The sequence below is a fragment of the Panulirus ornatus genome, chromosome 6 (assembly GCF_036320965.1).
Source record: "Panulirus ornatus isolate Po-2019 chromosome 6, ASM3632096v1, whole genome shotgun sequence".
Classification (NCBI taxonomy): domain Eukaryota; kingdom Metazoa; phylum Arthropoda; class Malacostraca; order Decapoda; family Palinuridae; genus Panulirus; species Panulirus ornatus.
Window position 1 is genome coordinate 484,692 of NC_092229.1, and position 20,730 is coordinate 505,421.

A 20,730-nucleotide genomic window follows, 5' to 3' on the forward strand; every position below is an offset into this window, starting at 1 on the left:
TGGCGCATGAGGGGGTGTGGGAGGGTGTGAGGGAGTGGTGTTGGGGGTGGCGCATGAGGGGGCGTGGGAGGGTGTGAGGGAGTGGTGTTGGGGTGGCGCATGAGGGGTCGTTGGGGTGGAGCGTGAAGGGGGCGTGGGGAGGGTGTGAGGGAGTGGTGTTGGGGTGGCGCATGAGGGGTCGTTGGGGTGGAGCGTGAAGGGGGCGTGGGAGGGTGTGAGGGAGAGGTGTTGGGGTGGCGCATGAGGGGGCGTGGGAGGGTGTGAGGGAGTGGTGGTTGGGGTGGCGCATGAGGGGGCGTGGGAGGGTGTGAGGGAGAGGTGTTGGGGGTGGCGCATGAGGGGTCGTGGGAGGGTGTGAGGGAGTAGGTGTTGGGGTGGCGCATGAGGGGCGTGGGAGGGTGTGAGGGAGGGGTTGGGTGGCGCATGAGGGGCGTGGGGAGGGTGTGAGGGAGAGGTGTTGGGGTGGCGCATGAGGGGGCGTGGAGGGTGTGGGAGGGTGGCGCATGAGGGGGCGTGGGAGGTGTGGGTGGGGTGGCGCATGAGGGGCGTGGGAGGGTGTGGAGGGAGGGTGGCGCATGAGGGGCGTGGGAGGGTGTGAGGGAGTGGTGTTGGGGTGGCGCATGAGGGGGCGTGGGAGGGTGTGAGGGAGTGGTGTTGGGGGTGGCGCATGAGGGGGCGTGGAGGGTAGGGTGTGTGGGGGGTGGGCGCATGAGGGGGCTTGGGAGGGTGTGAGGGACGGGTGGCGCATGAGGGGCGTGGGGGGAGGGTGTGTTGGGGGTGGCGCATGAGGGGCGTGGGAGGGTGTGAGGGAGGTGTTGGGGGTGGCGCATGGCGCATGAGGGGCGTGGGAGGGTGTGAGGGACGGGTGGCGCTATGTGGGGGCTGGGAGGGTCATTCTGTGAGGAGGGTGGCGCATGAGGGGGCGTGGTAGGGTGTGAGGGAGAGGTGTTGGGGGTGGCGCTATGAGGGGGGCGTGGGAGGTGTGAGGTACGCGGTGGCGCATGATGGGGGCTTGGGAGGGTCCTGGTGAGGGACGGGAGGCGCTTGAGGGGCGTGGGAGGGTGTGAGGGACGGGTGGCGCATGAGGGGGCGTGGGAGGGTGTGAGGGACGGGTGGCGCATCTGAGGGGCGTGGGAGGGTGTTAGGGACGTGTGGCGCCCATGGAGGAGGGCGTGGTCGAGGGTGTGAGGAGAGGGTTGGGGTTGGCGCCATGAGGGGGCGTGGGAGGGATTGTGAGGGACGTGGTGGCGCAGGGAGGGGGCCGTGGGAGGGTGTGCTGGATGGTAATGGGGGTGGTGCGTGAGGGGGACGTGGGGGGGGGGGAGGGGGGAGGGGGTGGTAGAGCGCTGGACTGGTCCGTCAGTGTTGCGGGAGGGAGGCAGGCAGACGCCAGCATGGTGTTGCTGCTGCTGCTGTTGGTCTGCAGTGTTGCGGGTACGTGTGTGGCCACCAGTACTGCTGGGGGAAGATAGTGTCATCTGCATAATGTTGACACAATATAGTTTCTCTAGTGTAACGGAAGTGTGATATTCCTCATGTTAAGGCAAGTGTTGCAGTGACGTAGTGTCCCTAACGTTCCAGAAACAATGCAATGTTAGTGTTACTACTACGTAGTGTTGCAAGTGTTACCATCAGTGAGGTGTTTCTAGTGCTGGACAATAGTGGTCATATCCTTCCTGTACCGATCTCCTGGTGCGTAGTGTTGGAAACACTCCATGTCTCTAGTGTTGCAGAGACACCTGGTATAGTATCCATAGTGTTGCCAAATTCTTTTAGTGTGTTACCAGTAGTGATGAGGACACCTGATAATGTGTTGCGAGAATGCTGTCCGCAATGTTGTCAGCATTGCTGGAAACTTAAAATTTGCAGTGTTGCTTGTGTGGTACATGAGAGTGTTCCTTGTGTGGCACATGAGTGTTCCTTGTGTGGTACATGAGTGTTGCTTGTGTGGTACATGAGTGTTGCTTGTGTGGTACATGAGTGTTGCTTGTGTGGTACATGAGTGTTGCTTGTGTGGTAGATGAGTGTTGTTTGTTTGGTACATGAGTGTTGCTTGTGTGATACATGAGTGTTGCTTCCGTGGTACATGAAGGTGTTGCTCCTGTAGTACATGAGTGTTGCTTGTGTGGCACATGAGTGTTGCTTGTGTGGTACATGAGAATGTTGCTTGTGTGGTACATGAGTGTTGTTTGTTTGGTACATGAGTGTTGCTTGTGTGGTACATGAGAGTGTTGCTTGTGTGGTACATGAGTGTTGCTTGTGTGGTACATGAGTGTTCCTTGTGTGGTACATGAGTGTTGCTTGTGTGGTACATGAGTGTTGTTTGTTTGGTACATGAGTGTTGCTTGTGTGATACATGAGTGTTGCTTGTGTGGTACATGAGTGTTGCTTCCGTGGTACATGAAAGTGCTACTCCTGTAGTACATGAGTGTTGCTTGTGTGGCACATGAGGGTTGCTTGTGTGGTACATGAGAGTGTTGCTTGTGTGGCACATGAGTGTTGACTGTGTGGTACATGTGAGTGTTGCTTGTGTGGTACATGAAGTGTTGCTTGTGTGGTACATGAGTGTTGCTTGTGTGGCACATGAGTGTTGCTTTGTGGCACATGAATGTTGCTTGTGTGGCGCATGAGTGTTGCTTATGTGGTACATGAGTGTTGCTTGCGTGGTACATGAGTGTTGCTTGTGTAGTACATGAGTGTTGCTTGTGTCGTACATTAGTGTTGCTTGTGTCGTACATAGAGTGTTGCTTGTGTGGTACATGAGTGTTGCTTGTGTGGTACATGAGTTGCTTGTGTTGTACATGAATGTTGCTTGTGTGGTACATGAGTGTTGCTTGTGTGGTACATGAGTGTTGCTTGTGTGGTACATGAGTGTTGCTTGTGTGGTACATGAGTGTTGCTTGTGTGGTACATGAGTGTTGCTTGTGTGGTACATGAGTGTTGCTTGTGTGGTACATGAAGTGTTGCTTGTGTGGTACATGAGTGTTGCTTGCGTGGTACATGAGTGTTGCTACGTGGTACATGAGTTTTGCTTGTGTGGTACATGAGTTGCTTGTGGGGTACATGAGTGTTGCTTGTGTGGTACATGAGTGTTGCTTGTGTGGTACATGAGTTGCTTGTGTGGTACATGAGTGTTGCTTGTGTGGTACATGGGTTGCTTGTGTGGTACATGAGTGTTGCTTGTGTGGTACATGAGTTGCCTGTGTGGTACATGAGTGTTGCTTGTGTGGTACATGAGTGTTGCTTGTGTGGTACATGAGTTGCTTGAGTGGTACATGAGTTGCTTGTGTGGTATATGAGTGTTGCTTGTGTGGTACATGAGTTGCTTGTGTGGTACATGAGTGTTGCTTGTGTGGTACATGAGTTGCTTGTGTGTTACATGAGTGTTGCTTGTGTGGTACATGAGTTGCTTGTGTGGTACATGAATGTTGCTTGTGTGGTACATGAGTGTTGCTTGTGTGGTACGTGAGTTGCTTGTGTGGTACATGAGTTGCTTGTGTGGTACATGAGTGTTGCTTGTGTGGTACATGAGTGTTGCTTGTGTGGTACATGAATGTTGCTTGTGTGGTACATGAGTGATGTGTTGCTTGTGTGGTACATGAATGTTGCTTGTGTGGTACATGAATGTTGCTTGTGTGGTACGTGAGTTGCTTGTGTGGTACATGAGTGTTGTTTGTGTGGCTTTTGCTTGGTGTCATGTAAAGACCCGGAACCTGTGACTAATATTTCGAGCCAGGTACTTCGGGACTCAGAACAGGTGGTACGGGACCCAGAGCCAGGTGGTACGGGACCCAGAGCTAGGTGGTACGGGACCCAGAGCCAGATGGTACGGGACCTAGAGCTAGGTGGTACGGGACCCAGAGCTAGGTGGTATGGGACCCAGAACCAGGTGGTACGATGACCCTGAGCCAGGAGGTACGGGACCCAGATCCAGATGGTACACGACCCAGAGCCAGGTGGTACAGGACTCAGAGCCAGGAAGTACGGGACCCAAAATCAGATGGTACGGGATCTAGAGCCAGGTGGTATTGGACCCAAAGCCAGGTGGTACGGGACCCAGAGCCAGGTGATGCGGGACCCAGAGGCAGGTGGTATTGGACCCAGAGCCAGGTGGTACGGGACCCAAATCCAGGTGGTATTGGACCCAGAACCAGGTGGTATGGGACCCAGAGCCAGGTGGTACGGGACCCAAAGCCAGGTGATATGGGACCCAGAGCCAGGTGATACGGGACCCAGAGCCAGGTGGTACGGGACCCAGGGCCAGGTGGTACGGGACCCAGAACCAGGTGGTATGGGACCCAGAGGCAGGTGGTACGGGACCCAGAGCCAGGTGATGCGGGACCCAGAGGCAGGTGGTATTGGACCCAGAGCCAGGTGGTACGGGACCCAAATCCAGGTGCTATTGGACCCAGAACCAGGTGGTATGGGACCCAGAGCCAGGTGGTACGGGACCCAGGGCCAGGTGGTACGGGACCCAGAGCCAGGTGGTACGGGACCCAGAGCCAGGTGGTATTGGACCCAGGGCCAGGTGCTATTGGACCCAGAGGAAGGTGGCACGGGACCCAGAGCCAGGTGGTACGGGACCCAGAGCCAGGTGCTATTGGACCCAGAGCCAGATGGTACGGGACCCAGAGCCAGGTGGTACGGGACCCAGAGCCAGGTGGTACGGGACCCAGAGCCAGGTGCTATTGGACCCAGAGCCAGGTGCTATTGGACCCAGAGGAAGGTGGTACGGGACCCAGAGCCAGGTGGTACGGGACCCAGAGCCAGGTGGTACGGGACCCAGAGCCAGGTGCTATTGGACCCAGAGCCAGATGGTACGGGACCCAGAGCCAGGTGGTACGGGACCCAGAGCCAGGTGGTACGGGACCCAGAGCCAAGTGGTATTGGACCCAGAGGAAGGTGGTACGGGACCCAGAGGAAGGTGGTATGGGACCCAGAGCCAGGTGGTATTGGACCCAGAGCCAGGTGCTATTGGACCCAGAGCCAGATGGTACGGGACCCAGAGCCAGGTGATACGGGACCCAGAGCCAGGTGGTACGGGACCCTGAGCCAGGTGGTATTGGACCCAAATCCAGGTGGTATTGGACCCAGAGCCAGGTGGTATGGAACCGAGCCAGGTGGTACGGGACCCAGAGCCAGGTGGTACGGTGACCCAGAGCCAGGTGCTATTGGACCCAGAGGAAGGTGGTACGGGACCCAGAGCCAGGTGGTATTGGACCCAGAGCCAGGTGGTACGGGACCCAGAGTCAGGTGGTGCGGGACCCAGAGCCAGGTGGTATTGGACCCAGAGCCAGGTGGTACGGGACCCAGAGCCAGGTGCTATTGGACCCAGAGGAAGGTGGTATGGGACCCAGAGCCAGGTGGTATTGGACCCAGAGCCAGGTGGTATGGAACCCAGAGCCAGGAGGTACGGGACCCAGAGCCAGATGGTACGGGACCCAGAGCCAGGTGGTATTGGACCCAGAGGAAGGTGGTACGGGACCCAGAGCCAGGTGGTATGGAACCCAGAGCCAGGTGGTACGGGACCCAGAGCCAGGTGGTACGGGACCCTGATTCAGGTGATGCGGGACCCAGAGCCAGGTGGTACGATGACCCTGAGCCAGGAGGTACGAGACCCAGATCCAGATGGTACACGACCCAGAGCTAGGTGGTATCGGACCCAGAGCCAGGTGGGACAGGACTCAGAGCCAGGAAGTACGGGACCCAGAGCCAGGTGGTACGGGACCCAGAGCCAGGTGGTACGGGACCCAGAGCCAGGTGGTATTGGACCCAGAGTCAGGTGGTATGGAACCCAGAGCCAGGAGGTACGGGACCCAGAGCAGGTGGTACGGGACCCAGAGCAGGTGGTACGGGACCCAGAGCCAGGTTGGTACTGCTGCACGGCGGTACTGCTGCACGGATGTACTGCTGCAGGGTGGTACTGCTGCATGGTGGTACTGCTGCATGGTGGTACTGCTGCAGGAGTTGGTACTGCTGCATGGCCTGGTACTGCTGCATGGCTGGTACTGCTGCAAGAGTTGGTACTGCTGCAGGATGGTACTGCTGCACGGCTGGTACTAGCTGCACGCTGGTACTGCTGCATGGCTGGTACTGCTGCAACGGCTGGTACTGCTTGCAGGGATGGTACTGCTGCACGGCTGGTACTGCTGCACGGATGTACTGCTGCATGGCTGGTACTGCGCATGGCTGGTACTGCTGCCATGGCTGGTACTGCTACACGGCTAGGTACTGCTGCACGGATGGTACTGCTGCCAGGGTTGGTACTGCTGCAAGAGTTGGTACTGCTGCAGAGTTGGTACTAGCTGCATGGCTGGTACAGCTGCATGGCTGGTAATGCTGCACGGCTGGTACAGCTGCATGGCTGGTAATGCTGCATGGCTGGTACAGCTGCACGGCTGGTAACTGCTGCAGGGTTGGTTACTGCTGCAGGTTGGTACTGCTGCAGTTTTGTACTGCTGCAGGGATGGTAACTGCTGCAGGGTTGTTACTTCTGCAGGGATGGTACTGCTGCAAGAGTTGGTACTGCTGCATGCTGGTAATGCTGCACGGCTGGTAACTGCTGCATGGCTGTACTGCTGCACGGTTGGTACTGCTGCATGGCTGGTATGCTGCATGGCTGGTACTGCAGCATGGCTGGTACTGCAGCATGGCTGGTACTGCTCACGGCTGGTACTGCAGCATGGCTGGTACTGCAGCATGGCTGGTACTAGCTGCATGGCTGGTACAGCTGCATGGCTGGTACTGCAGCATGGCTGGTACTAGCTGCATGGCTGGTAATGCTGCATGGCTGGTACAGCTGCATGGCTGGTACTAGCTGCATGGCTGGTACAGCTGCATGGCTGGTAACTGCTGCATGGCTGTACTGCTGCAACGGCTGGTACTGCTGCATGGATGGTACTGCTGCATGGATGGTACTGCTGCAGAGTTGGTATGCTGCAGGGTTGTTACTTCTGCAGGGATGGCACTGCTGCAGAGTTGGTACTGCTGCATGCTGTACTGCTGCATGCTGGTAATGCTGCATGGCTGGTACTGCAGCATGGCTGGTACTAGCTGCATGGCTGGTACAGCTGCATGGCTGGTACTGCTGCAAGAGTTGGTACTGCTGCATGCTGTACTGCTGCATGCTGTACTGCTGCATGCTGGTACTGCTGCAGGAGTTGGTACTGCTGCAGTGTTGGTACTGCTGCATGGATGGTACTGCTGCACGCTGGTACTGCTGCAGGAGTTGGTACTGCTGCAGGTTTGGTACTGCTGCATGCTGGTACTGCTGCACTGATGGTACTGCTGCATGGTGGTACTGCTGCATGGCCTGGTACTGCTGCACGCTGGTACTGCTGCATGGCTGTAACTGCTGCATGGCTGTACTGCTGCAATGGCTGGTACTGCTACACGGCTGTACTGCTGCAGGGATGTACTGCTGCATGGTGGTACTGCTGCACGGCTGGTACTTGCTGCATGGCTGGTAACTGCTGCAGAGTTGGTACTGCTGCAGGGTTGGTTACTGCTGCATGGTGGTACTGCTGCATGTCTGGTACTGCTGCACTGATGGTACTGCTGCAGGGATGTACTGCTGCAGGTTGGTACTGCTGCATGCTGTACTGCTGCATGGCTGGTACTGCTCCACGGCTGGTACTGCTGCAAGAGTTGGTACTGCTGCAGGTTGGTACTGCTGCATGCTGGTACTGCTGCACGCTGGTACTGCTGCAAGAGTTGGTACTGCTGCATGGTGGTACTGCTGCATGCTGGTACTGCTGCACTGATGGTACTGCTGCAGTTTTGTACTGCTGCAGGGTTGGTTACTGCTGCAGGATGGTACTGCTGCATGTCTGGTACTGCTGCAAGAGTTGGTACTGCTGCAGGAGTTGGTACTGCTGCGGTGTTGTTGCTTCTGCAAGGTTGGTACTGCTGCATGGCCTGGTACTGCTGCACTGATGGTACTGCTGCAGGGATGTACTGCTGCATGGTGGTACTGCTGCATGGATGGTACTGCTGCACGCTGGTACTGCTGCAAGAGTTGGTACTGCTGCATGGCTGGTTCTGCTGCATGGCTGGTACTGCTGCACGGCTGGTACTGCTGCTAGGCTGGTACTGCTGCATTGGCTGGTACTGCTGCAAGGTTGGTACTGCTGCACTGATGGTACTGCTGCAGGTTGGCACTGCTGCATGGCTGGTAACTGCTGCAGAGTTGGTATGCTGCAGAGTTGGTACTGCTGCAGGTTGGTACTGCTGCATGGATGGTACTGCTGCACGGCTGGTAACTGCTGCAGGGATGTACTGCTGCACGGCTGTTACTGCTGCATGGATGGTACTGCTGCACGCTGGTACTGCTGCAGGAGTTGGTACTGCTGCAGGTTGTTGCTTCTGCAGGTTGGTACTGCTGCAGTTTTGTACTGCTGCAGGGTTGTTGCTTCTGCAGGTTGGTACTGCTGCACTGATGGTACTGCTGCAGGGTTGGTTACTGCTGCATGGATGGTACTGCTGCACGGCTGGTACTAGCTGCATGGCTGGTACTGCAGCATGGCTGTACTGCTGCATGGCTTGGTACTGCTGCACGGCTGGTTACTGCTGCAGAGTTGGTACTGCTGCAGTGTTGGTACTGCTGCACTGATGGTACTGCTGCAGTGTTGGTACTGCTGCAGGGTTGGTTACTGCTGCATGGATGGTACTGCTGCAGTGTTGGTACTGCTGCAGGGTTGGTTACTGCTGCATGGCTTGGTACTGCTGCACTGATGGTACTGCTGCAGTGTTGGTACTGCTGCATGCTGGTACTGCTGCATGGACTGGTACTGCTGCACTGATGGTACTGCTGCAGAGTTGGTACTGCTGCATGGTTGGTACTGCTGCACGGATGTACTGCTGCACGGCTGGTACTGCTGCAGTTTTGTACTGCTGCAGGGTTGGTTACTGCTGCATGGCTGTACTGCTGCAATGGCTGGTACTGCTCCACGGCTGGTACTGCTGCAGGAGTTGGTACTGCTGCAGGGTTGGTTACTGCTGCATGGCTAGTACTGCTGCACGGCTGGTACTGCTGCAGGAGTTGGTACTGCTGCAGGGTTGGTTACTGCTGCATGGCTGGTATGCTGCACGGCTGGTACTAGCTGCACGGCTGGTACTGGCTGCATGGCTGGTTCTGCTGCATGGCTGGATACTGCTGCACGGCTGGTACTAGCTGCATGGCTGGTACTGGCTGCATGGCTGGTTCTGCTGCATGGCTGGTAACTGCTGCAGAGTTGGTACTGCTGCAGGGTTGGTTACTGCTGCACGGATGGTACTGCTGCAGTGTTGGTACTGCTGCATGGCTGGTTACTGCTGCATGGCTGGTACTGCAGCACGGCTGGTACTGCTGCAGGAGTTGGTACTGCTGCAGAGTTGGTACTGCTGCATGGCTGGTATGCTGCTATGGCTGGTACTGCTGCACTGATGGTACTGCTGCAGTGTTGGTACTGCTGCAGGTTTGGTACTGCTGCATGGCTAGTACTGCTGCACGGCTTGTACTGCTGCATGGTTGGTACTGCTGCAGTGTTGGTACTGCTGCATGGCTGGTACAGCTGCATGGCTGGTACTGCTGCACTGATGGTACTGCTGCAGGTTGGTACTGCTGCGGTGTTGTTGCTTCTGCAGGGTTGGTACTGCTTGCAGGTTTGGTACTGCTGCACGGTGGTACTGCTGCATGGCTGTTTTTTTTTTTTTTTTTTTTTTTTTTTTTTTTTTTTTTTTTTTTTTTTTTGCTGCATCATGTTGTCACCACCTAAGTGTAGTAGTGTAATGGGTTGTGGTTCCTGCATCATTCTTGATCACCACCTGAGTGTAGTAGTGTACTGGGTGTGGTTCCTGCATCATGCATGGTCACCACTTGAGTAGTAGTGTACTGAGTGTGGTTCTTGCATCATGCATGGTCACCACCTGAGTGTAGTAGTGTACTGGGTGTGGTTCCTGCATTATGCATGGTCACCACCTGAGCGTAGTAATGTACTGGGTGTGTTCCTGCATCTTGCATGGTCACCACTGAGTGTAGTAGTGTACTGGGGTGTGGTTCCTGCATCATGCTTGATCACCACCTGAGGTGTAGTAGTGTACTGGTGTGGTTCCTGCATCATGCATTGGTCACCACCTGAGTTAGTAGTGTACTGGGTGTGGTTCCTGCATCATGCATGGTCACCACCTGAGTGTAGTAGTGTACTGGGTGTGGTTCCTGCATCATGCATGGTCACCACCTGAGTGTAGTAGTGTACTGGGTGTGGTTCCTGCATCATGCATGGTCACCACCTGAGTGTAGTAGTGTACTGGGTGTGGTTCCTGCATCATGCTTGATCACCACCTGAGTGTAGTAGTGTACTGGGTGTGGTTCCTGCATCATGCTTGATCACCACCTGAGTGTAGTAGTGTACTGGGTGTGGTTCCTGCATCATGCATGGTCACCACCTGAGTGTAGTAGTGTACTGGGTGTGGTTCCTGCATCATGCTTGATCACCACCTGAGTGTAGTAGTGTACTGGGTGTGGTTCCTGCATCATGCTTGATCACCACCTGAGTGTAGTAGTGTACTGGGTGTGGTTCCTGCATCATGCATGATCACCACCTGAGTGTAGTAGTGTACTGGGTGTGGTTCCTGCATCATGCTTGATCACCACCTGAGTGTAGTAGTGTACTGGGTGTGGTTCCTGCATCATGCTTGATCACCACCTGAGTGTAGTAGTGTACTGGGTGTGGTTCCTGCATCATGCTTGATCACCACCTGAGTGTAGTAGTGTACTGGGTGTGGTTCCTGCATCATGCTTGATCACCACCTGAGTGTAGTAGTGTACTGGGTGTGGTTCCTGCATCATGCTTGATCACCACCTGAGTGTAGTAGTGTACTGGGTGTGGTTCCTGCATCATGCTTGATCACCACCTGAGTGTAGTAGTGTACTGGGTGTGGTTCCTGCATCATGCTTGATCACCACCTGAGTGTAGTAGTGTACTGGGTGTGGTTCCTGCATCATGCTTGATCACCACCTGAGTGTAGTAGTGTACTGGGTGTGGTTCCTGCATCATGCTTGATCACCACCTGAGTGTAGTAGTGTACTGGGTGTGGTTCCTGCATCATGCATGGTCACCACCTGAGTGTAGTAGTGTACTGGGTGTGGTTCCTGCATCATGCTTGATCACCACCTGAGTGTAGTAGTGTACTGGGTGTGGTTCCTGCATCATGCTTGATCACCACCTGAGTGTAGTAGTGTACTGTGTGTGGTTCCTGCATCATGCTTGATCACCACCTGAGTGTAGTAGTGTACTGGGTGTGGTTCCTGCATCATGCTTGATCACCACCTGAGTGTAGTAGTGTACTGGGTGTGGTTCCTGCATCATGCTTGATCACCACCTGAGTGTAGTAGTTGTACTGGGTGTGGTTCCTGCATCATGCTTGATCACCACCTGAGTGTAGTAGTGTACTGGGTGTGGTTCCTGCATCATGCATGGTCACCACCTGAGTGTAGTAGTGTACTGGGTGTGGTTCCTGCATCATGCTTGATCACCACCTGAGTGTAGTAGTGTACTGGGTGTGGTTCCTGCATCATGCTTGATCACCACCTGAGTGTAGTAGTGTACTGGGTGTGGGTTCCTGCATCATGCTTGATCACCACCTGAGTGTAGTAGTGTACTGGGTGTGGTTCCTGCATCATGCTTGATCACCACCTGAGTGTAGTAGTGTACTGGGTGTGGTTCCTGCATCATGCTTGATCACCACCTGAGTGTAGTAGTGTACTGGGTGTGGTTCCTGCATCATGCTTGATCACCACCTGAGTGTAACATTGTTTCACATAGATTGTGTCAGTTTAAGGTTGGTTGTTACACCATACATGAGAAGGATGTTGTTATGCAGTATGCATGATCACATTCTCTCTTACCTTGTCATATATCATCACTGCACATATCTGGCTACCTCACTCCTGATGGCTCGGACACCCTGCATGCGTCGTACCACTGTGTAGCCAACCAGTGTGTAGTAGGTGTGACCACCTGCTCATAGCGAGGCCAGCGTCCACCAGTGTGTAGTAGGTGTGACCACCTGCTCATGGCGAGGCCAGCGTCCACCACTATGTAGTAGGTGTGACCACCTGCTCATGGTGAGGCCAGCGTCCACCAGTGTGTAGTAGGTGTGACCATCTGCTCATAGCGAGGCCAGCGTCCACCAGTGTGTAGTAGGTGTGACTACCTGCTCATAGCGAGGCCAGCGTCCACCAGTGTGTAGTAGGTGTGACCACCTGCTCATAGCGAGGCCAGCGTCCACCAGTGTGTAGTAGATGTGACCACCTGCTCATGGCGAGGCCAGCGTCCACCAGTGTGTAGTAGGTGTGACTACCTGCTCATAGCGAGGCCAGCGTCCACCACTATGTAGTAGGTGTGACCACCTGCTCATGGCGAGGCCAGCGTCCACCAGTGTGTAGTAGGTGTGACCACCTGCTCATAGCGAGGCCAGCGTCCACCGCTATGTAGTAGGTGTGACCACCTGCTCATGGCGAGGCCAGCGTCCACCAGTGTGTAGTAGGTGTGACCACCTGCTCATAGCGAGGCCAGCGTCCACCAGTGTGTAGTAGGTGTGACCATCTGCTCATAGCGAGGCCAGCGTCCACCAGTGTGTAGTAGGTGTGACCACCTGCTCATAGCGAGGCCAGCGTCCACCAGTGTGTAGTAGGTGTGACCACCTGCTCATGGCGAGGCCAGCGTCCACCAGGGTGTGGTAGGTGTGACCACCTGCTCATAGCGAGGCCAGCGTCCACCAGTGAGTAGTAGGTGTGACCACCTGCTCATAGCGAGGCCAGCGTCCACCAGTGTGTCGTAGGTGTGACCACCTGCTCATAGCGAGGCCAGCGTCCACCAGTGTGTAGTAGGTGTGACCACCTGCTCATAGCGAGGCCAGCGTCCACCAGTGTGTAGTAGGTGTGACTACCAGCTCATAGTGAGGCCAGCGTCCACCAGTGTGTAGTAGGTGTGACCACCTGCTCATAGCGAGGCCAGCGTCCACCAGTGTGTAGTAGATGTGACCACCTGCTCATGGCGAGGCCAGCGTCCACCAGTGTGTAGTAGGTCTGACCACCTGCTCATAGCGAGGCCAGCGTCCACCAGTGTGTAGTAGGTGTGACCACCTGCTCATGGCGAGGCCAGCGTCCACCAGTGTGTAGTAGGTGTGACCACCTGCTCATGGCGAGGCCAGCGTCCACCAGTGTGTAGTAGGTGTGACCACCTGCTCATGGTGAGGCCAGCGTCCACCAGTGTGTAGTAGGTGTGACCACCTGCTCATGGCGAGGCCAGCGTCCACCAGTGTGTAGTAGGTGTGACCACCTGCTCATGGTGAGGCCAGCGTCCACCAGTGTGTAGTAGGTGTGACCACCTGCTCATGGTGAGGCCAGCGTCCACCTGTGTGTAGTAGGTGTGACCACCTGCTCATAGCGAGGCCAGCGTCCACCAGTGTGTAGTAGGTGTGACCACCTGCTCATGGTGAGGCCAGCGTCCACCACTGTGTAGTAGGTGTGACCACCTGCTCATAGCGAGGCCAGCGTCCACCAGTGTGTAGTAGGTGTGACCACCTGCTCATGGTGAGGCCAGCGTCCACCAGTGTGTAGTAGGTGTGACCACCTGCTCATAGCGAGGCCAGCGTCCACCAGTGAGTAGTAGGTGTGACCACCTGCTCATAGCGAGGCCAGCGTCCACCAGTGTGTAGTAGGTGTGACCACCTGCTCATGGTGAGGCCAGCGTCCACCAGTGTGTAGTAGGTGTGACCACCTGCTCATGGTGAGGCCAGCGTCCACCACTGTGTAGTAGGTGTGACCACCTGCTCATGGTGAGGCCAGCGCCCACCAGTGTGTAGTAGGTGTGACCACCTGCTCATGGTGAGGCCAGCGTCCACCAGTGTGTAGTAGGTGTGACCACCTGCTCATAGCGAGGCCAGCGTCCACCACTGTGTAGTAGGTGTGACCACCTGCTCATAGCGAGGCCAGCGTCCACCAGTGTGTAGTAGATGTGACCACCTGCTCATGGCGAGGCCAGCGTCCACCAGTGTGTAGTAGGTGTGACTACCTGCTCATAGCGAGGCCAGCGTCCACCACTATGTAGTAGGTGTGACCACCTGCTCATGGTGAGGCCAGCGTCCACCACTTCCTACCTCCTCAGCTGAATCTTGGAGAGCTGGATGACATTTTTGGTTGTGTCAAGTTTTTGTTACCAAGAACTAACTGGTCAGATGACCTCCAGTACAACCTACTGACCTTTACTGATCACTTACCTGTCTCCATCCCATACCTCTGGTACTGCTGCACGGCTCGTACTGCTGCACGGCTCGTACTGCTGCATGGCTGGTACTGCTGCACGGCTGGTACTGCTGCATGGCTAGTACTGCTGCACGGCTGGTACTGCTGCACGGCTGGTACTGCTGCACGGCTGGTACTGCTGCACGGCTGTTACTGCTGCACGGCTGGTACTGCTGCACGGCTGGTACTGCTGCACGGCTGGTACTGCTGCATGGCTGGTACTGCTGCACGGCTGGTACTGCTGCATGGCTGGTACTGCTGCACGGCTGGTACTGCTGCATGGCTGGTACTGCTGCATGGATGGTACTGCTGCATGGCTGGTACTGCTGCACGGCTCGTACTGCTGCATGGCTGGTACTGCTGCACGGCTGGTACTGCTGCATGGCTGGTACTGCTGCACGGCTGGTACTGCTGCATGGCTGGTACTGCTGCACGGCTGGTACTGCTGCACGGCTGGTACTGCTGCACGGCTGGTACTGCTGCATGGCTGGTACTGCTACACGGCTGGTACTGCTGCATGGCTGGTACTGCTGCACGGCTGGTACTGCTGCATGGCTGGTACTGCTGCATGGCTGGTACTGCTGCATGGCTGGTACTGCTGCACGGCTGGTACTGCTACATGGCTGGTACTGCTGCACGGCTGGTACTGCTGCACGGCTGGTACTGCTGCACGGCTGGTACTGCTGCATGGCTGGTACTGCTGCACGGCTGGTACTGCTGCACGGCTGGTACTGCTGCACGGCTGGTACTGCTGCATGGCTGGTACTGCTGCATGGCTGGTACTGCTGCACGGCTGGTACTGCTGCATGGCTGGTACTGCTGCACGGCTGGTACTGCTGCATGGCTGGTACTGCTGCATGGCTGGTACTGCTGCACGGCTGGTACTGCTGCATGGCTGGTACTGCTGCACGGCTGGTACTGCTGCATGGCTGGTACTGCTGCACGGCTGGTACTGCTGCATGGCTGGTACTGCTGCACGGCTGGTACTGCTGCATGGCTGGTACTGCTGCACGGCTGGTACTGCTGCATGGCTGGTACTGCTGCACGGCTGGTACTGCTGCATGGCTAGTACTGCTTCATGGCTGGTACTGCTGCATGGCTGGTACTGCTGCACGGCTGGTACTGCTGCATGGCTGGTACTGCTGCACGGCTGGTACTGCTGCATGGCTGGTACTGCTGCATGGCTGGTACTGCTGCACGGCTGGTACTGCTGCATGGCTGGTACTGCTGCACGGCTGTACTGCTGCACGGCTGGTACTGCTGCAAGGCTGGTACTGCTGCATGGCTGGTACTGCTGCACGGCTGGTACTGCTGCATGGCTGGTACTGCTGCACGGCTGGTACTGCTGCATGGCTTGTACTGCTGCATGGCTGGTACTGCTTGCACGGCTGGTACTGCTGCACGGCTGGTACTGCTGCATGGCTGGTACTGCTGCATGGCTGGTACTGCTGCACGGCTGGTACTGCTGCATGGCTGGTACTGCTGCATGGCTGGTACTGCTGCACGGCTGGTACTGCTGCACGGCTGGTACTGCTGCACGGCTGGTACTGCTGCATGGCTGGTACTGCTGCACGGCTGGTACTGCTCCACGGCTGGTACTGCTGCATGGCTGGTACTGCTGCACGGCTGGTACTGCTGCATGGCTGGTACTGCTGCACGGCTGGTACTGCTGCATCGGCTGGTACTGCTGCATGGCTGGTACTGCTGCATGGCTGGTACTGCTGCACGGCTGGTACTGCTGCATGGCTGGTACTGCTGCATGGCTGGTACTGCTGCATGGCTGGTACTGCTGCACGGCTGGTACTGCTGCACGGCTGGTACTGCTGCATGGCTGGTACTGCTGCATGGCTGGTACTGCTGCACGGCTGGTACTGCTGCACGGCTGGTACTGCTGCATGGCTGGTACTGCTGCATGGCTGGTACTGCTGCACGGCTGGTACTGCTGCACGGCTGGTACTGCTGCATGGCTGGTACTGCTGCACGGCTGGTACTGCTGCATGGCTGGTACTGCTGCATGGCTGGTACTGCTGCATGGCTGGTACTGCTGCATGGCTGGTACTGCTGCACGGCTGGTACTGCTGCATGGCTGGTACTGCTGCACGGCTGGTACTGCTGCATGGCTGGTACTGCTGCACGGCTGGTACTGCTGCATGGCTGGTACTGCTGCACGGCTGGTACTGCTGCACGGCTGGTACTGCTGCATGGCTGGTACTGCTGCACGGCTGGTACTGCTGCACGGCTGGTACTGCTGCACGGCTGGTACTGCTGCACGGCTGGTACTGCTGCATGGCTGGTACTGCTGCACGGCTGGTACTGCTGCATGGCTGGTACTGCTGCACGGCTGGTACTGCTGCATGGCTGGTACTGCTGCATGGCTGGTACTGCTGCACGGCTGGTACTGCTGCATGGCTGGTACTGCTGCACGGCTGGTACTGCTGCATGGCTGGTACTGCTGCACGGCTGGTACTGCTGCATGGCTGGTACTGCTGCACGGCTGGTACTGCTGCACGGCTGGTACTGCTGCACGGCTGGTACTGCTGCACGGCTGGTACTGCTGCATGGCTGGTACTGCTGCACGGCTGGTACTGCTGCATGGCTGGTACTGCTGCATGGCTGGTACTGCTGCACGGCTGGTACTGCTGCATGGCTGGTACTGCTGCATGGCTGGTACTGCTGCACGGCTGGTACTGCTGCATGGCTGGTACTGCTGCACGGCTGGTACTGCTGCACGGCTGGTACTGCTGCATGGCTGGTACTGCTGCACGGCTGGTACTGCTGCATGGCTGGTACTGCTGCATGGCTGGTACTGCTGCACGGCTGGTACTGCTGCATGGCTGGTACTGCTGCACGGCTGGTACTGCTGCATGGCTGGTACTGCTGCTAGGCTGGTACTGCTGCATGGCTGGTACTGCTGCACGGCTGGTACTGCTGCACGGCTGGTACTGCTGCATGGCTGGTACTGCTACACGGCTGGTACTGCTGCATGGCTGGTACTGCTGCACGGCTGGTACTGCTGCACGGCTGGTACTGCTGCATGGCTGGTACTGCTGCACGGCTGGTACTGCTGCATGGCTGGTACTGCTGCACGGCTGGTACTGCTGCATGGCTGGTACTGCTGCACGGCTGGTACTGCTGCACGGCTGGTACTGCTGCATGGCTGGTACTGCTGCACGGCTGGTACTGCTGCACGGCTGGTACTGCTGCAAGGCTGGTACTGCTGCACGGCTGGTACTGCTGCACGGCTGGTACTGCTGCACTGGCTGGTACTGCTGCATGCTGGTACTGCTGCACGGCTGGTACTGCTGCACGGCTGGTACTGCTGCATGGCTGGTACTGCTGCACGGCTGGTACTGCTGCACGGCTGGTACTGCTGCACGGCTGGTACTGCTGCATGGCTGGTACTGCTGCACGGCTGGTACTGCTGCATGGCTGGTACTGCTGCACGGCTGGTACTGCTGCATGGCTGGTACTGCTGCACGGCTGGTACTGCTGCATGGCTGGTACTGCTGCACGGCTGGTACTGCTGCATGGCTGGTACTGCTGCACGGCTGGTACTGCTGCATGGCTGGTACTGCTGCACGGCTGGTACTGCTGCATGGCTGGTACTGCTGCAGGCTGGTACTGCTGCATGGCTGGTACTGCTGCACTGGCTGGTACTGCTGCACGGCTGGTACTGCTGCATCGGCTGGTACTGCTGCATGGCTGGTACTGCTGCACTGGCTGGTACTGCTGCACGGCTGGTACTGCTGCACGGCTGGTACTGCTGCATGGCTGGTACTGCTGCATGGCTGGTACTGCTGCATGGCTGGTACTGCTGCACGGCTGGTACTGCTGCATGGCTGGTACTGCTGCATGGCTGGTACTGCTGCACGGCTGGTACTGCTGCATGGCTGGTACTGCTGCACGGCTGGTACTGCTGCACTGGCTGGTACTGCTGCATGGCTGGTACTGCTGCACGGCTGGTACTGCTGCATGGCTGGTACTGCTGCACGGCTGGTACTGCTGCACGGCTGGTACTGCTGCACGGCTGGTACTGCTGCATGGCTGGTACTGCTGCATGGCTGGTACTGCTGCACTGGCTGGTACTGCTGCATGGCTGGTACTGCTGCACGGCTGGTACTGCTGCACGGCTGGTACTGCTGCATGGCTGTACTGCTGCATGGCTGGTACTGCTGCACGGCTGGTACTGCTGCACGGCTGGTACTGCTGCACGGCTGGTACTGCTGCATGGCTGGTAGTCTGGTACTGCTGCATGGCTGGTACTGCTGCACTGGCTGGTACTGCTGCACGGCTGGTACTGCTGCATGGCTGGTACTGCTGCATGGCTGGTACTGCTGCAGGCTGGTACTGCTGCAGGCTGGTACTGCTGCAGGGCTGGTACTGCTGCAGGGTTGGTACTGCTGCAGGGTTGGTACTGCTGCAGGGTTGTTGCTTCTGCAAGGTTGGTACTGCTGCAGGGTTGGCACTCCTGCAGGGTTGTTGCTTCTGCAGGGTTGGTACTGCTGCAGAGTTGGTTTTGCTGCAGTTTGGTACTGCTGCAGGGATGGTACTGCTGCAGAGTTGGTACTGCTGCAGAGTTGGTACTGCTGCAGGTTTGGTACTGCTGCAGGGTTGTTGCTTCTGCAGGGTTGGTACTGCTGCAGAGTTGGTTTTGCTGCAGTTTGGTACTGCTGCAGGGATGGCACTGCTGTAGGGTTGGTACTGCTGCAGGGTTGGTATTGCTGCAGGGATGGTACTGCTGCAGAGTTGGTACTGCTGCAGGGTTGGTACTGCTGCAGAGTTGGTACTGCTGCAGGGTTGGTACTTCTGCAGGGTTGTTGCTTCTGCAGGGTTGGTACTGCTGCAGAGTTGGTTTTGCTGCAGTTTGGTACTGCTGCAGGGTTGGTACTGCTGCAGGGATGGTACTGCTGCAGAGTTGGTACTGCTGCAGTTTTGTACTGCTGCAGGGATGGTACTGCTGCAGAGTTGGTACTGCTGCAGGTTTGGTACTGCTGCAGGATTGTTGCTTCTGCAGGGTTGGTACTGCTGCAGAGTTGGTTTTGCTGCAGTTTGGTACTGCTGCAGGGATGGTACTGCTGCAGGGATGGTACTGCTGCAGGTTTTGTACTGCTGCAGGGTTGTTGCTTCTGCAGGGTTGGTACTGCTGCAGGTTTGGTACTGCTGCAGGGATGGTACTGCTGCAGAGTTGGTACTGCTGCAGTTTTGTACTGCTGCAGGGTTGGCACTGCTGCAGGGTTGGTACTGCCGCAGGGTTGGTACTGCTGCAGGTTTGGTACTGCTGCAGTGTTGTTGCTTCTGCAGGGATGGCACTGCTGCAGAGTTGGTACTGCTGCAGGGTTGGTACTGCTGCAGGGTTGGTACTGCTGCAGGGTTGGTACTGCTGCAGAGTTGGTACTGCTGCAGGGTTGGTACTGCTGCAGGTTTGGTACTGCTGCAGGGTTGTTGCTTCTGCAGGGATGGCACTGCTGCAGAGTTGGTACTGCTGCAGGGTTGGTACTGCTGCAGGGTTGGTACTGCTGCAGGGTTGTTGCTTCTGCAGGGTTGGTACTGCTGCAGAGTTGGTACTGCTGCAGGGTTGGTACTGCTGCAGGGTTGTTACTTCTGCAGGGATGGTACTGCTGCAGAGGTGGTACTGCTGCAGGGTTGGTACTGCTGCAGGGTTGTTGCTTCTGCAGGGTTGGTACTGCTGCAGGGTTGGTACTGCTGCAGAGTTGGTTTTGCTGCAGTTTGGTACTGCTGCAGGGATGGTACTGCTGCATGGTTGGTACTGCTGCAGGGTTGGTACTGCTGCAGGGATGGTACTGCTGCAGAGTTGGTATTGCTGCAGGGTTGTTGCTTCTGCAGGGTTGGTACTGCTGCAGAGTAGGTACTGCTGCAGAGTTGGTTTTGCTGCAGTTTGCTACTGCTGCAGGGATGGTACTGCTGCATGGTTGGTACTGCTGCAGGGTTGCTACTGCTGCAGGGTTGCTACTGCTGCAGGGTTGGTACTGCTGCAGAGTTGGTTTTGCTGCAGTTTGGTACAGCTGCAGGGTTGGTACTGCTGCAGGGATGGTACTGCTGCAGAGTTGGTACTGCTGCAGGGTTGTTGCTTCTGCAGGGTTGGTTCTGCTGCAGATTTGGTTTTGCTGCAGTTTGGTACTGCTGCAGGGATGGTACTGCTGCAGAGTTGGTACTGCTGCAGGGTTGGTACTGCCTTTGCTCTGCAGGTTGGTACTGCTGCAGGGATGGTACTGCTGCAGGGTTGTTGCTTCTGCAGGGATGGTACTGCTGCATGGTTGGTACTGCTGCAGGGTTGGTACTGCTGCAGGGATGGTACTGCTGCAGAGTTGGTACTGCTGCATGGTTGGTACTGCTGCAGGGTTGGTACTGCTGCAGGGATGGTACTGCTGCAGGGTTGGCACTGCTGCAGGGTTGATGCTGCTGCAGGGTTGGCACTGCTGCAG

General features: G+C 56.9%; 1 protein-coding gene across 1 annotated transcript in view; it reads left to right on the plus strand.

The window, feature by feature from the left end:
* The first annotated feature begins 1,375 nt into the window (after positions 1-1,375).
* Positions 1,376-20,730, plus strand: part of LOC139748981 (uncharacterized) — a 173,269-nt gene continuing 153,914 nt past the window's right edge. Inside the window, exon 1 of the mRNA XM_071662332.1 lies at positions 1,376-1,434. Coding sequence (XP_071518433.1) covers positions 1,395-1,434 — 40 coding nt within the window. The 5' untranslated portion in view covers positions 1,376-1,394. The remainder of the gene's footprint in view (positions 1,435-20,730) is intronic.